Source organism: Pituophis catenifer, unplaced genomic scaffold, assembly GCF_029215685.1.
Source record: "Pituophis catenifer annectens isolate HBS135680 unplaced genomic scaffold, rPitCat1.0.hap2 SCAF_1, whole genome shotgun sequence".
Classification (NCBI taxonomy): domain Eukaryota; kingdom Metazoa; phylum Chordata; class Lepidosauria; order Squamata; family Colubridae; genus Pituophis; species Pituophis catenifer.
The window spans coordinates 232,322,524-232,334,096 of NW_027256881.1; the positions used below are offsets into that span (position 1 = coordinate 232,322,524).

Consider the following 11,573-nt stretch of genomic DNA (forward strand, 5'->3'; position numbering starts at 1 on the left):
TCTCTAGCTGACTCTTGTTTCCCGCGCTTGTTTTGCTCAAGGGTCTCAAGAGTTACCAGCGATAGGCAAGGGTTCTTCAGATGAAAACAACTCTGCCAAGCGAATCAGAGGCCCTTCTAAAGACTGAGCTGTTGTGTAGGATGGTGATACGGTCAAAGTAAAAGGGTGTGTACCTTGATTCAGTGATGGCGGGATTTTAAAAACCTTCAGGGCCACAGCAGTATCAAGTTCTCAAGCAGCTTTTTCAAACCGTCTCTGAAAGCTTCACATGGACCACAATCAAGGCAGAAGCAGCCAAGATAGTGGTTATCAAAACCCAAGCCGTTTTACTGTAGTCAAAGTAGCAGCATTAAAAGTTCATTTACAGAAATGGCAAGGGAAACCATAGTGACACATTTACACATCGCACAAAGCCAGACTCAAATCCCATGGTGCTTCATCAGAATGTACAATTCCTGCCTACATATGTAAATGCTGCTCTTTCGGTTTCAAAGAATGGTTTTAGTGCTGTAAGGGGGGGGGGAAGGAGTTTGTCAGATCTCAAAGAACAGCCTCCCAGGAACATGCAACCATTGTATCTCAGAATACATTTCCCAGAGGCCCCCGTGCTGAGTGTTTAAGACATTAATCTGTGTTGATATAAATCTGCTATTACTCACATTAAGAGGCTGGTCTCATTTGCCAACGTGTTTGTGGTGGGAAAAAGTACATTTGAGATGACGCAATTAAGGTTTTCTTGTCCCCTAAGGAACAAGATGGCGATAATGTCAAAACCGCTGGATGAGATCAATCATATCCTGTGCCCAGAGAGCTTGGTAACTGCTGCTTAAGCCTTACAATTGTGTGTGTGTGTGTCTATACTGTGGAGAGACTGGGCAACAGCATGAAAACTCACACTTGTTTCTCATAAGACCTGGTTGAATTAAATATATTCCTCAATACTTTGTCATGCTCAATGGGGTTTGTGGTAACTATGATCCAACGTATCTGGAAAGTATTGTTTGGCCTATCTCTGGCTCCTTTGCATGTCATTTCCTGCAACGCAAAAGACAATAACTTATAGAGAATCAGCTTTGGGGCACATGCTCCTTTTCAAAATCAATTGATATAGTACAGCTTAATTAGTTGTTGCCATTCCTCAAATTCTTCTTCCTGGCTGCCATCAAGTATGTTATAGGTAACATGGCTACAGGACTCCATGCTTCAGTGCAAGGTGAATTCTACATTTATCATTGGATAGAAAGAGTTGACATAGAGTTGGGATAATTAATCAGTGCAGACCCAAAGGTGCTTTTTTCAAAAGGCAACTGGGCTTTCTTTGTTTTTGCTTGAGGATGTTTCGCTGCTTCTGAAGTAGCGAAGAAGCTTCTTGGATGAGAAGTGAAACTTTTTCAAGCAAAAACAAAGCCCAGTTGCCTTTTGAAAAAGCACCTTTGGGACAGCCATGACCTGGATGACTGAGAATCTCCATAGATTATCAGTGCAGAATTAACATGCACTGTTTAGAATGTGAGGTATGGGTTCTTGACCCTATTAAAGGTTAAAAAAAAAACGTAGACAGAAATGTCCAAATCAGATGATATACTCTGTGCTGCCTACCTCTCTAAATAGTTTCTCTCCTAGTTACACGCAATATCCATTGCCCTATCAGGTGGAACATCGTTGGATTGTCCATGTTACACACATGACTTTCCAATAAACAATGACAAATTCAACCTTTTCCTACCTAGGTTCAGGAAATACGGCACCCCGACACCCATTCTGCATTTCCCAAAATCCTGCCAAATGGAACTGTCAAAATTTAGCACCAAACACACCATTTTAAATACGATTCTTTGCCTTTTTTTGGCCCTAATTTTGCATTTACTTTGCACTTGAGCCCTAGACTCCACAAAAAGCAAGTCAAGATTGTCTGCCTCTCCAGGAATTGCATCAGACATGCCCTCTGTCATTTTTTGGTTCCTCAATCATCAATCAATCAATATTCCTCCCCAGTTGCACAAGTTGTCTGTTCTTGTACTGAGAGAGAGTTTGCTTTGATTGTGATTCGCTGAATAGGCCACTGAATCCTGACTCACAGCTAGCCATAATATAAAATGGCTGAAGTTCACGCTTTACGCTAAATCAAAATTAAACAAGCGGTATCGTGGCTTGGCATGTAAGCATGCTATAGTTCAACTAATAGAAACAGTCTTAAACTAGACAATGGGCTAAGAGCTTGATTCTCTATAAGGCCCAGGCATTTGGCGCAAGTCACAATGATGTCATGCACTTTAAGAAGTCGTTGCACAAACAATGCATTACACAATTAACATCCTTCGTGCAATGATGTCATGACATGTGCAACAAGTCTTGTTCTCTTGCCCTCTCTACAGATGCTCTTGATAAAAGCTAGCTGCGTATGTTGAGCTCCCCGCATTAAAACGTCCAAAGCTGAGAATATGGGGTAAATGCCACCCCTCCCTGAAATGAGGCTGGCTGGACTAAGAGTCAAGAGGAAGGTTTTTTGGTATAGAACACTTTTCTTCTGCAATCTGGCAGAGTCTTGCACTAAAGGTCAGGAATCCAGTGTGGGCCATTTTGTTTCAGCCAGTACATAATGTGTGATAGAAAATATCCAGATCTCATTGCATTTTTCCAGAGGAGCTCCACAGGCAGTTCGTTTAAGGAAAAATGCTATCAACTTCTTGTAAACAACTGATTTCCTTGAGGATTCTTTTAAGAACCAGAAACTGGGTATTTGCTTCAGGAACACAATCCTTGAGTATGTCAGGGTGCTGATTTCTCCAGCAGTGTTGCTTTACCCGCTCTTTATTCCCACCCTTTATAGATGCTGCCAGTTGGGCAGAGCAGATCGGGGTGAAATCCAGCAGGTTTTGACAGGTTCTGGAGAACCGGTAGCTGAAATTTTGAGCAGTTCAGAGAACCGGCAAATACCACCTCTGGCTGGCCCCAGAGTGGGAAGGGAATGGAGATTTTGCAATATCTTTCCCCCAGGAGTGGGGAGGGAATGGAGATTTTGCAATATCCTTCCTGTGCCATGCCCACCAAGCCACGCCCACTAAGCCACACCACGCCCACCAAGCCACGCCCACAGAATCGGTAGTAAAAAAAATTCAGATTTCACCACTGGAGCAGATGTCTGATTGCAGAGCAAAGGAAGGCTGAGTACTAAAGCATCAAGGTGCCAAGCTGTAAATAAAGAGAAGGTGTAAGAGAAAAGTGCAAGGGAGTGTAGGAGAAATCATCTGAATTGGTTTAGTATTCCTATCCTCCGAAGGAACTCGAGAGAGAGTTTAAAGAGAGTTCTTTTGTGCAAAGTTTTTTTTTTTTCTTGCATGATTTTGCAGCTGGGCTATTCTCTTTTTATTAATTTTAAATGAAAATCAAAGGGCAGCCAATGCACACTGAACATCTGCCCTCTTCTGCATTACTCACTTAAGCATCAAAGTCCCAAGTCTGCCAATGCATACAGGATGATCACAGATTTGCTATGAGATGAACTAAGGGAGTCCCCTTACGTGCCACCAAGTGGGATGGGGGTGGGGGGTGGGATGGGATGAGGGCCTGGGGGACTCAATAAATCCCGGGGGTCTACCAAATTATTTTGCTAAAACATGGATTTTCTCTCCTCTCAATATACAGAATTTCCTATGCTGGAGGAAAAGAGGCATAAGAGACTCAGCAAGAAAGCAAAAGGGGGTTCGCATAAAGCATGGCATATGTGGAGAAAGGGGGAAAGGTGAGGCTCTTCTGTATCTCTCTAGGACCCAGAGGAGCCCGGATTAATTAACAGCAGTTCACAGGAAGTGTCCAATCACTTTCCTAAATCCATTTGAGAAGAAAAGTTGGTCAACGTCTTAGAGGCAGAAGAGGGGGAAATATTAGAAGGATCCCAAGTAGCCCACACTCCATCACTTGTTACAGGGAGTCCTTGACTTACGACCACAGTTGAGCCCAAAATTTATGTTGCTAAGTGAAACATTTGTTAAGGGAGTTGTGCCCCATTTTACGACGCTTCTTGCCACTGGTGTTAAACGAATCGTTGCAGTTCTTAAGTTAGTTGCACACAATTATTAAGTGAATCTGGCTTCCCCATTGACTTTGCTCATCAGAAGGTCACCAAAACGGTGATCACATGACCCCAGGACACTGCAACCATCATAAATACGGGTCAGTTCCCAAGCATCTGAATTTTGATCATGTGACCATGGGGATACTGCAACTGTGTGAAAAACAGTCATATGTCATTTTTTCCAGGACTGTTGTAACTTTGAACTGTCACTAAATGAACTGTTGTAAATCAAGGACTACTTGTATTAGCTTACTTATTGGTCCCCTTCAACTGAATATTGAGATCCACTTGATTAACTGGCCCAGAACAGAAATCATGAGTGAAAGAAGATAATATGGAGCAGAAGAAGAAAGAAAGCAGTAGCTTTTTTTAATCTCAGCAGGAGGAGATCTCCTCCTATGATACATGAAACACAAATCTTCACCATGAACTCCTGGCTGTCATGGAGATGTAGGTTGTGACAAGGTGCCTGATCTTTCAGGTAATTAGCATGCAGGCAGTATCCATATTTCCATCTGCAAGGGATCTAGCCATACACATTCCTGAAGAAAAGTGTAGATCAAAGGAGAGAGTGGTTGAGATGAAAGAAACAACTGCTATTCAGTTCTGCTCTTAAATCTACATGATCCAGGAGTGTGGACTCACTTCAGCAGCAGCCTGGGGGGACTTCCGTGTACTTCACAAAAAGTGAAAAACATCATGTTTCCAAAAGTGGTGAAAAGGAACATTTCCATCCAAAACACTTCTGGCATAAAATCTTACTGGTGACACAGCAGAGAGGCCATAGGTTGTATACTCAAAAACCCAGGATTCTGCAAACTCTTCTTAGACTAATTTTCCAGACAGAGTGGGTCCTACTGAACAGAAGGCTGAAAAGGCTGGCTAGAAATCTGGTAGACCATGAAGAAGCAGCAAATCCCTCAACACTGTCAAACTATTTACTAAGTCTGCACTACTATTAATCTTCTCATCGTTCCCACCACCCATCTCCTTCCATTTATGACTGTAATTTTGTTGCTTGTATCCTTACGATTTATATTGATATTGTTTCCTGATTGCTTATTTGTACCCTATGACTATCGTTAAGTGTTGTACCTTATGATTCTTGACAAATGTATCTTTTCTTTTTATGTACACTGAGAGCATATGGGCCAAGACAAATTCCTTGTGTGTCCAATCATACTTGGCAAATTAAAAAAAATCTATTCTATTCTATTCTATTCTATTCTATTCTATTCTATTCTATTCTATTCTATTCTATTCTATCCTATCCTATCCTATCCTATCCTATCCTATCCTACCGTATCCTACCCTACCCTACCCTACCCTACCCTACCCTACCCTACCCTACCCTACCCTACCCTACCCTACTCTATTCTATTCTATTCTATTCTATTCTATTCTATCACCAGGAAACATTCTCTATGTGGCCTGAAAGGCCTAAAATGAGACTAAGGATGAAGGTTCTCGGAGATCAACCCAAGTCTTTATTGACAAAATGTTCCCAAAAACATATGGTTGGGTAGCAAAGATGTTTAACAGTGACACCTCTCCCAGTATGGCATTTCCAATCTTCTGCATGCATTAAACTGTGGAAACTTTTTTAAAACTGTGAAACAGATGGCTGCGTTTGATGCTGCACTCGGGCGCAGTGAAAACACACCACTAATCTTGGAAAAGAAATTCAAAATGAGATCACAGAGTTACTGGCAAGAAAAGTAAAAAAAAAAAAATTATGGCAGATCGAAAGTAGCCAAGATATTATTCTATTATTCTCTGTTATTCTGGATGACACATCGGACATTAATGATACAGAACAAAGGACTTCAATGGTATGTTTTGTAACAGAACCTCATGGAAATGTCCCTGAAATAACTGTCCAAGAGCATTTTCTGGAATGTATTGAAATTGAGGATTCTATAAGAAGGGTGAACCAAATGTGCTTCTTTAAAGCTGGAAGATGGGAATTGTGACAGCTGACATGAAAGGTCAGAACTACAATAATAGGAGAAAAAAAGAGGAGTGGAACACACAGATCCAAGAGTCAAACCATCAAGCTTTATTCATCCAATCAGTTCTCATACACTGAGCATCAGTGATGCTAAATCAGTTTCTAGGGAGGCAGCTGGATTTTTAAATATAATTCAAAGCATCTGTCCATTTTTCTCTGCTTTGATTCTTCAAAGGAACATTTTGAATAGAGCTTGGAAGAGTCACTTTGACACTGGAACCACTCTTGCAAAGGGACAGGCAAGTGGGGGCAATAAAATCTAAAATTTTCAATACCAAACTAGGAACTATGTGGGAGAATAGGGACAGAAGGACATGCAATCACATTTCTGGGGGGCTGAGTGATGTGGCACAACACCCTGGATGAAATAACAGTTTTAAGCAAGAGATGTCAATGAGTTGGCCTTGATATACTTGTAGAATGGAACAATTGGACAAGCAAAAGTCAGACCAACCATCTTACTGGTTAGGTGAGGGTTTTCTTCTAAAGAGTGCTGAAAAGTTGGCATACAAAAGCCCATATAGCTCACTTCCTCATTTTTTTTCAAGAATGCAAGAATTACCATAGAAAAGAAGAGTTGACTATAATGCATTGGACAGTTCCGTAAAGGACACCAAACTATAATTCCAAATTCCAACATCTTACTCTATAATCACTTTCTTAAGATGCAGGGATCAGAAATATCACCTCTATCCACGTGATCTCACCACTGACTGATATAGGATGATATTGGCAATTCTATTTCTTTATTCATCAAATTCTTCCAAGCACAGAATTTGCCTAAGTATGTATTCACTTCTTGGTGAGCAAATGTCAGGTCGGATCTCAATAAAGTAATATTTGGATATTTTATGCAGGTGTGCATCATATTATTTATATTGACTATGTTTGCCATTGTCAAACTCTTTCACTTAAGTGGAAAGCTATCTTTTTGAAGCATTCACAGTCCCTTCTTTGATGTTTTGAACCTCAACAGTTTGACATCAGCAAATATAGTGAATTTATTACTTAGACTTATTTTTTATTCATATATCAGTTTAAGAACACCATTCCTAGCACTGATCCCTGTGGGATCCCACTGAATAAATTCAGGTGAAAATAACCTATTATTCTTACTCTTTAACCAGTTATCAATCCATGAGAGCTGCTGGCCCCTCAATTCCCAGCAAAGTATTTGGAAGAGAAATGGGAAAGCAGCATGGATACAGAACCTACAATGGGAACCATCCTTTGTCACATACATAGTTTGAGACATGGGGAACTGGAAGCTGGTTTGAAATGCTCTTGAAAGGAGTGAAAGTAAAAGGAAAGCATCTCTGGCAAAAGGCTTTTTGAAGGATGGGAGAGTTGAATAACATACAATCTTGGCAGATGCCCTTAGTAGAGCTTCTTCCTTCTGTCCATTTTTCAATCCTTTTCCCTTGACTCCAACCTGTTCACATCCTGGGAGGGGAAGGGGGGGCTATGTGCATACAGTAGATGCTGCTGGCTCCTTCTTCCCCCTCTTGCATTGTTAACACTCTTGGAGAAGGAAAGTAGACAAGCAGGCTGAAGTAGCACATGACTCCTGAATCTGTAACTGGCAGATGCTCCCATTACTAACATTGTTAGTTTCATATTGCATGAAGACCAGTTCCTTAAAGATTCATAAGATTACTTCCCCAAATATGTTACTGCATATACCCCAACTATCCTCTAGAAAGTCAGTAGTCCAATCCTCCTTCCCCCATTCAGCAGTCTAAGAAGGTTCTTGGCCTACTAAATTCAAACAAAATCTGTGCAAAAACAGAACTGGCAGGACCAGTGCTCAGATTCATCCAGGAGGATCTTGGCTCAGATCCTCGGGGTGACAGTGCCCTTGGCATTTCTGTGGTGAATGTCAGCATATCAAAGTCAAAGATTACACATTGAAACAATTTGGTTATTACACATCTGGGTTTCCCTGGCAGTGTATTGTTACACAAAACTCAGATTTTACCGGTACATCTACGTATATACATATAGGCAAAATTGTTTCTCATTTCTCAAAAAAAAAAAAAAAGTTTGTGGATGTTTTTCATTGGAGTCACATATTTTGCTAAGCTATCATTTGCTTCATCATGATGCTCACCAAACATGTTATGCTCAAATCGTAGTTTATACCCAGTACAGGCTGGGTTTACACCACAAACCAAATCACAGTGTAGAAAAACTGTGACATGGCACAGCATAAAGTGTGAATCAGGTTGATTTATTGACTTCCATTATGCACAGCAAAGAAAATGCAGTTCTGGCTAGACACCACTACATGTGTAGTCAGCCCTTGATGTCAAGATCACCCTCAGAGATTAGCCATTAGCAGGCAGAGTTTCGCATGCTATGGCTTTAGTAAATGGAGTTGGTTCATTCTTCAGCTATCAGTCACTGAATGTGGGTTAATTGTGGCCATGCATGTCTGAATCAGCCCTGTCTGGGGCAAAGCCATGGATAAATCAGCTCAATATCTTTTGGATCAATATAGTTATTAATTGATCCATGTGTTCCAAACTGAATTGGTTGGAGCTGGCAGCATCCAAATTGAAATAAATAAAATATATTGACAAGATACCAAAATACTGCAGGATGGTTTTTTTTCCCATTTCAGGAAAAATTGTCTCTATCCATAAAAGCTACTGTAAAATCTGCCCCCCAATTCCAGATCAGCCTGACAGTGATTTTGTACGGGATGATCCATTGATCAAATTGTATAGTTCAGTTCCTACTTTGAACATTTTCAAGGGAGTTAAAGTTCCCCTTGTCCTTCTGCAAAATCGGAATCTAGTCTTAAGAGTATGGCCTTCCCCCCCCCCTTCCTAAAGCTGGCTGGAACAATCAACAGGTGGTTGAGATGACCTCCTCTGCTGGTCAGGACTAGCTGGGAAGAAGGCCATGAAAGGATTACTCCACACTTGATTCTGGGGGTCTGGCAAGTGTGTGACAACGTTGAGACGAATCACCTTAACTAATGAATTATGTTCTGGATCGCCTGGAAGGAAGTTAGGCTGGAAAGCACTTAAAAGGGGATCAGGACAGGTTTGGTGAAATTCTTAATAGATTTAAATAGGTCATGTTTCGACAGATATCTAGGCTTCCAAAGGCTGGGTCTCTCTCAGCTACAGCTCCTTCTTGTCATGAACCCGCCCACCCTCTCTCTGCTCTCTTGGGTTTGTTCCCCCCCCCCATTCTTTGATGAAGGCCCGATCATAAATGGGGCACAGACAGGATGCTATTGGAATCCTTCTGGCGTTTTCCTTAGACCATGACTTTTTAAAACTAAAAAAGTTTTTAACTTTTTAGCAAAGAGGCCAAGTAAAGACAGCCTGCTTCTCCAGAGCTTTGGAGCTTTTCGACAAGGGTTCGGTCGAGTCCCCCCCTCCTTCTCTTGCCTTCTGTAGGAATGTAGCCCGAGGACAACTCAAAGCTCGCCCGGCGTCGGCTCCCATCTGAACAGGAGCGTCTGTGGCGTTTACCTTATGATCCTCGAGGACCTGGGACGAGGCGGAGAAAGGGGAGCCAAGCTGCGGGAGATGGAGAAGGGTTTAAAAAAAAAAAAAAAACTTGGAGGGCTTTTTCCCGGAAGATGAGCGACAGAAGGGAGAGATGCGTCCCGGGGTGATGAAAGATCACCTCGGAGGTCCTTTCAGGAGCCACTCGCGGGGGTTTTTTTTAGGGCACGTGGGGAGGGTTTAGCTTGCGACAGGGGCACGCGCGCGCTCTTAGACTCTGAGAGGGTCTCTGTCCTCCCAACCGTCCAGCTGTCCTAACGCTTAGAGGGAGCCCTGCAGTGCAAGGGAGGCTGCCGTTGAAGCATGAGCCCTCCGGAGTGTGCAAGCGTCCCTCTTTGAAGCTGCCCCCGTCGGCTTTTCATTCCAGGCCAGCCAGGCGCGCTTGAAGCTGGAGAGGAGAGTGCTAAGTTGGAAACAGACTTCTGACACCCCTTCTCGCCCCACCGCACCTCGAAAACTTCCAGCTCTCTAGCAGCTTTCCTTTACCCCCGCACCCCGCACAAACACGCGCGCGCGCACCCTCCCTTTAAGGGGCTCTCGGGGGTCTTCCACACGTCCTTAAGTCAGGTCGTTTCCTCCCCACCAAGCTCCGCGCGCCTGGACCTTCCAGAGAGAGAGAGAGAGAGAGAGATTGGGACCTCCGTTCGGTCGTTCCCGGCAACTCTCTCCGGCTTCCCAGCTACTCACCACCAGAGTCCGATGATGTTGGCTGGGCAGAGCAAGATGAAGAAAAGCCCCAGCTGGGACAACATCCTGGCGGTGAAGAAACCACGAGAAGCGCCCGGATGATCCCGGCCGTTGGGGCGCCGACCCCTTCTCCAGCGCGGCGCACCGGGCGCCCCGAAAGGCGCAGAGAGAGCGCACTGCAGGGCAAAACCGGCTTCACTCGGCTGGGCGAGCGCTTCCTCGCAAGCCCCGTCCCAAGCGGAGGAAGAGAGCCAGAGAGGGAGGGAGGGAGGGAGGGAGGGACGGCCGGCGAGGCTGCTTCCCCTTGACAGGCAAAGCGGAGCGCGGGGAGGGGACGGCGAAAGGCAGGGAGAGTGGGAGGGGAGGGGGCTGAGCGGGGGCTGAGCGAGGGCCAAGCGGCGCATTCCGATCCGAGCGCACCGTGATCGCCATCTCCCGCCGGCCCGGGCAGGGGGACCAGCGCGGATTCTCTCGAAGGAGGGGCCCGCCTGGAGAAAAGGCAGAAGTTGAGTTCCCACCCGCCCCAGACCAGATCACCAAAAACCTGACTTCGCCGGCATTAAACGGCTCTCCCGTACGTCGCCAGCCCTACCTCGATTCCCAACCGGGTTTGTTGGATTGTTCCTGCTCGCTGGTGGTTTCCATCAGCTGGGCAGCTTCTGGAGCCGCTTCCTTTCAGCACCGGGGCGTGGGACTCTTCCTAGTCGGATCCCCAAGGTCGCCAACATCATTCTTCGTGCACAGGCTGGAATAGTTTTCCCGCCACCCACCCACGATCTTTTAACCGGTTTTCATCTCTGTTCACAAAGGCCTCCTGCTTTTTTTCCTTTCTGGAAGCAAGGGCTCCATTTTGAGTCTTCGTTGCCTCTTAATCTTTAGCCTCGATTCCCTTCGCTCTGTTGAAGCTTTGGATTCCGCCGAGGCGCTCTTACTAGCTATTTGTTTTTAAGAGTGGCAGATGGGGATGCGCGCGCCCTTCAAAAAATAATCTGGGTGATCCCAAAAAAGTCATAGGCGTTTTCATCAGAACAAATTGAGAGTTTCCAGCATAAACCCTTGGGACAACTTTAACATCCTCACCCAGTTCAAAAACTATTTAAAATGCAGTGATTAATAGCAGATGCAATTTGGTGCCTCCAGAATGTTGCAGGACTACAATTCCCCTACTGCCTTCAACTAGCCATTCTGGCTGGGACTGCTAGGAACTGAAGTTCAACATGTTGAATTCTAATATCCCCTATTCTATTCCCCCCCTCCCCTTTCATCTAATGTACAG

At 44.2% G+C, this 11,573-nt stretch overlaps 1 protein-coding gene across 1 annotated transcript in view; it reads right to left on the reverse strand.

Annotated features, from left to right (window-relative positions):
* WNT6 (Wnt family member 6) overlaps positions 1-10,362 on the reverse strand; it is a 50,173-nt gene extending 39,811 nt beyond the window's left edge. Inside the window, exon 1 of the mRNA XM_070957151.1 lies at positions 10,298-10,362. Within this exon, the coding sequence (XP_070813252.1) occupies positions 10,298-10,362 (65 nt within the window). The remainder of the gene's footprint in view (positions 1-10,297) is intronic.
* Positions 10,363-11,573: the final 1,211 nt, after the last annotated feature.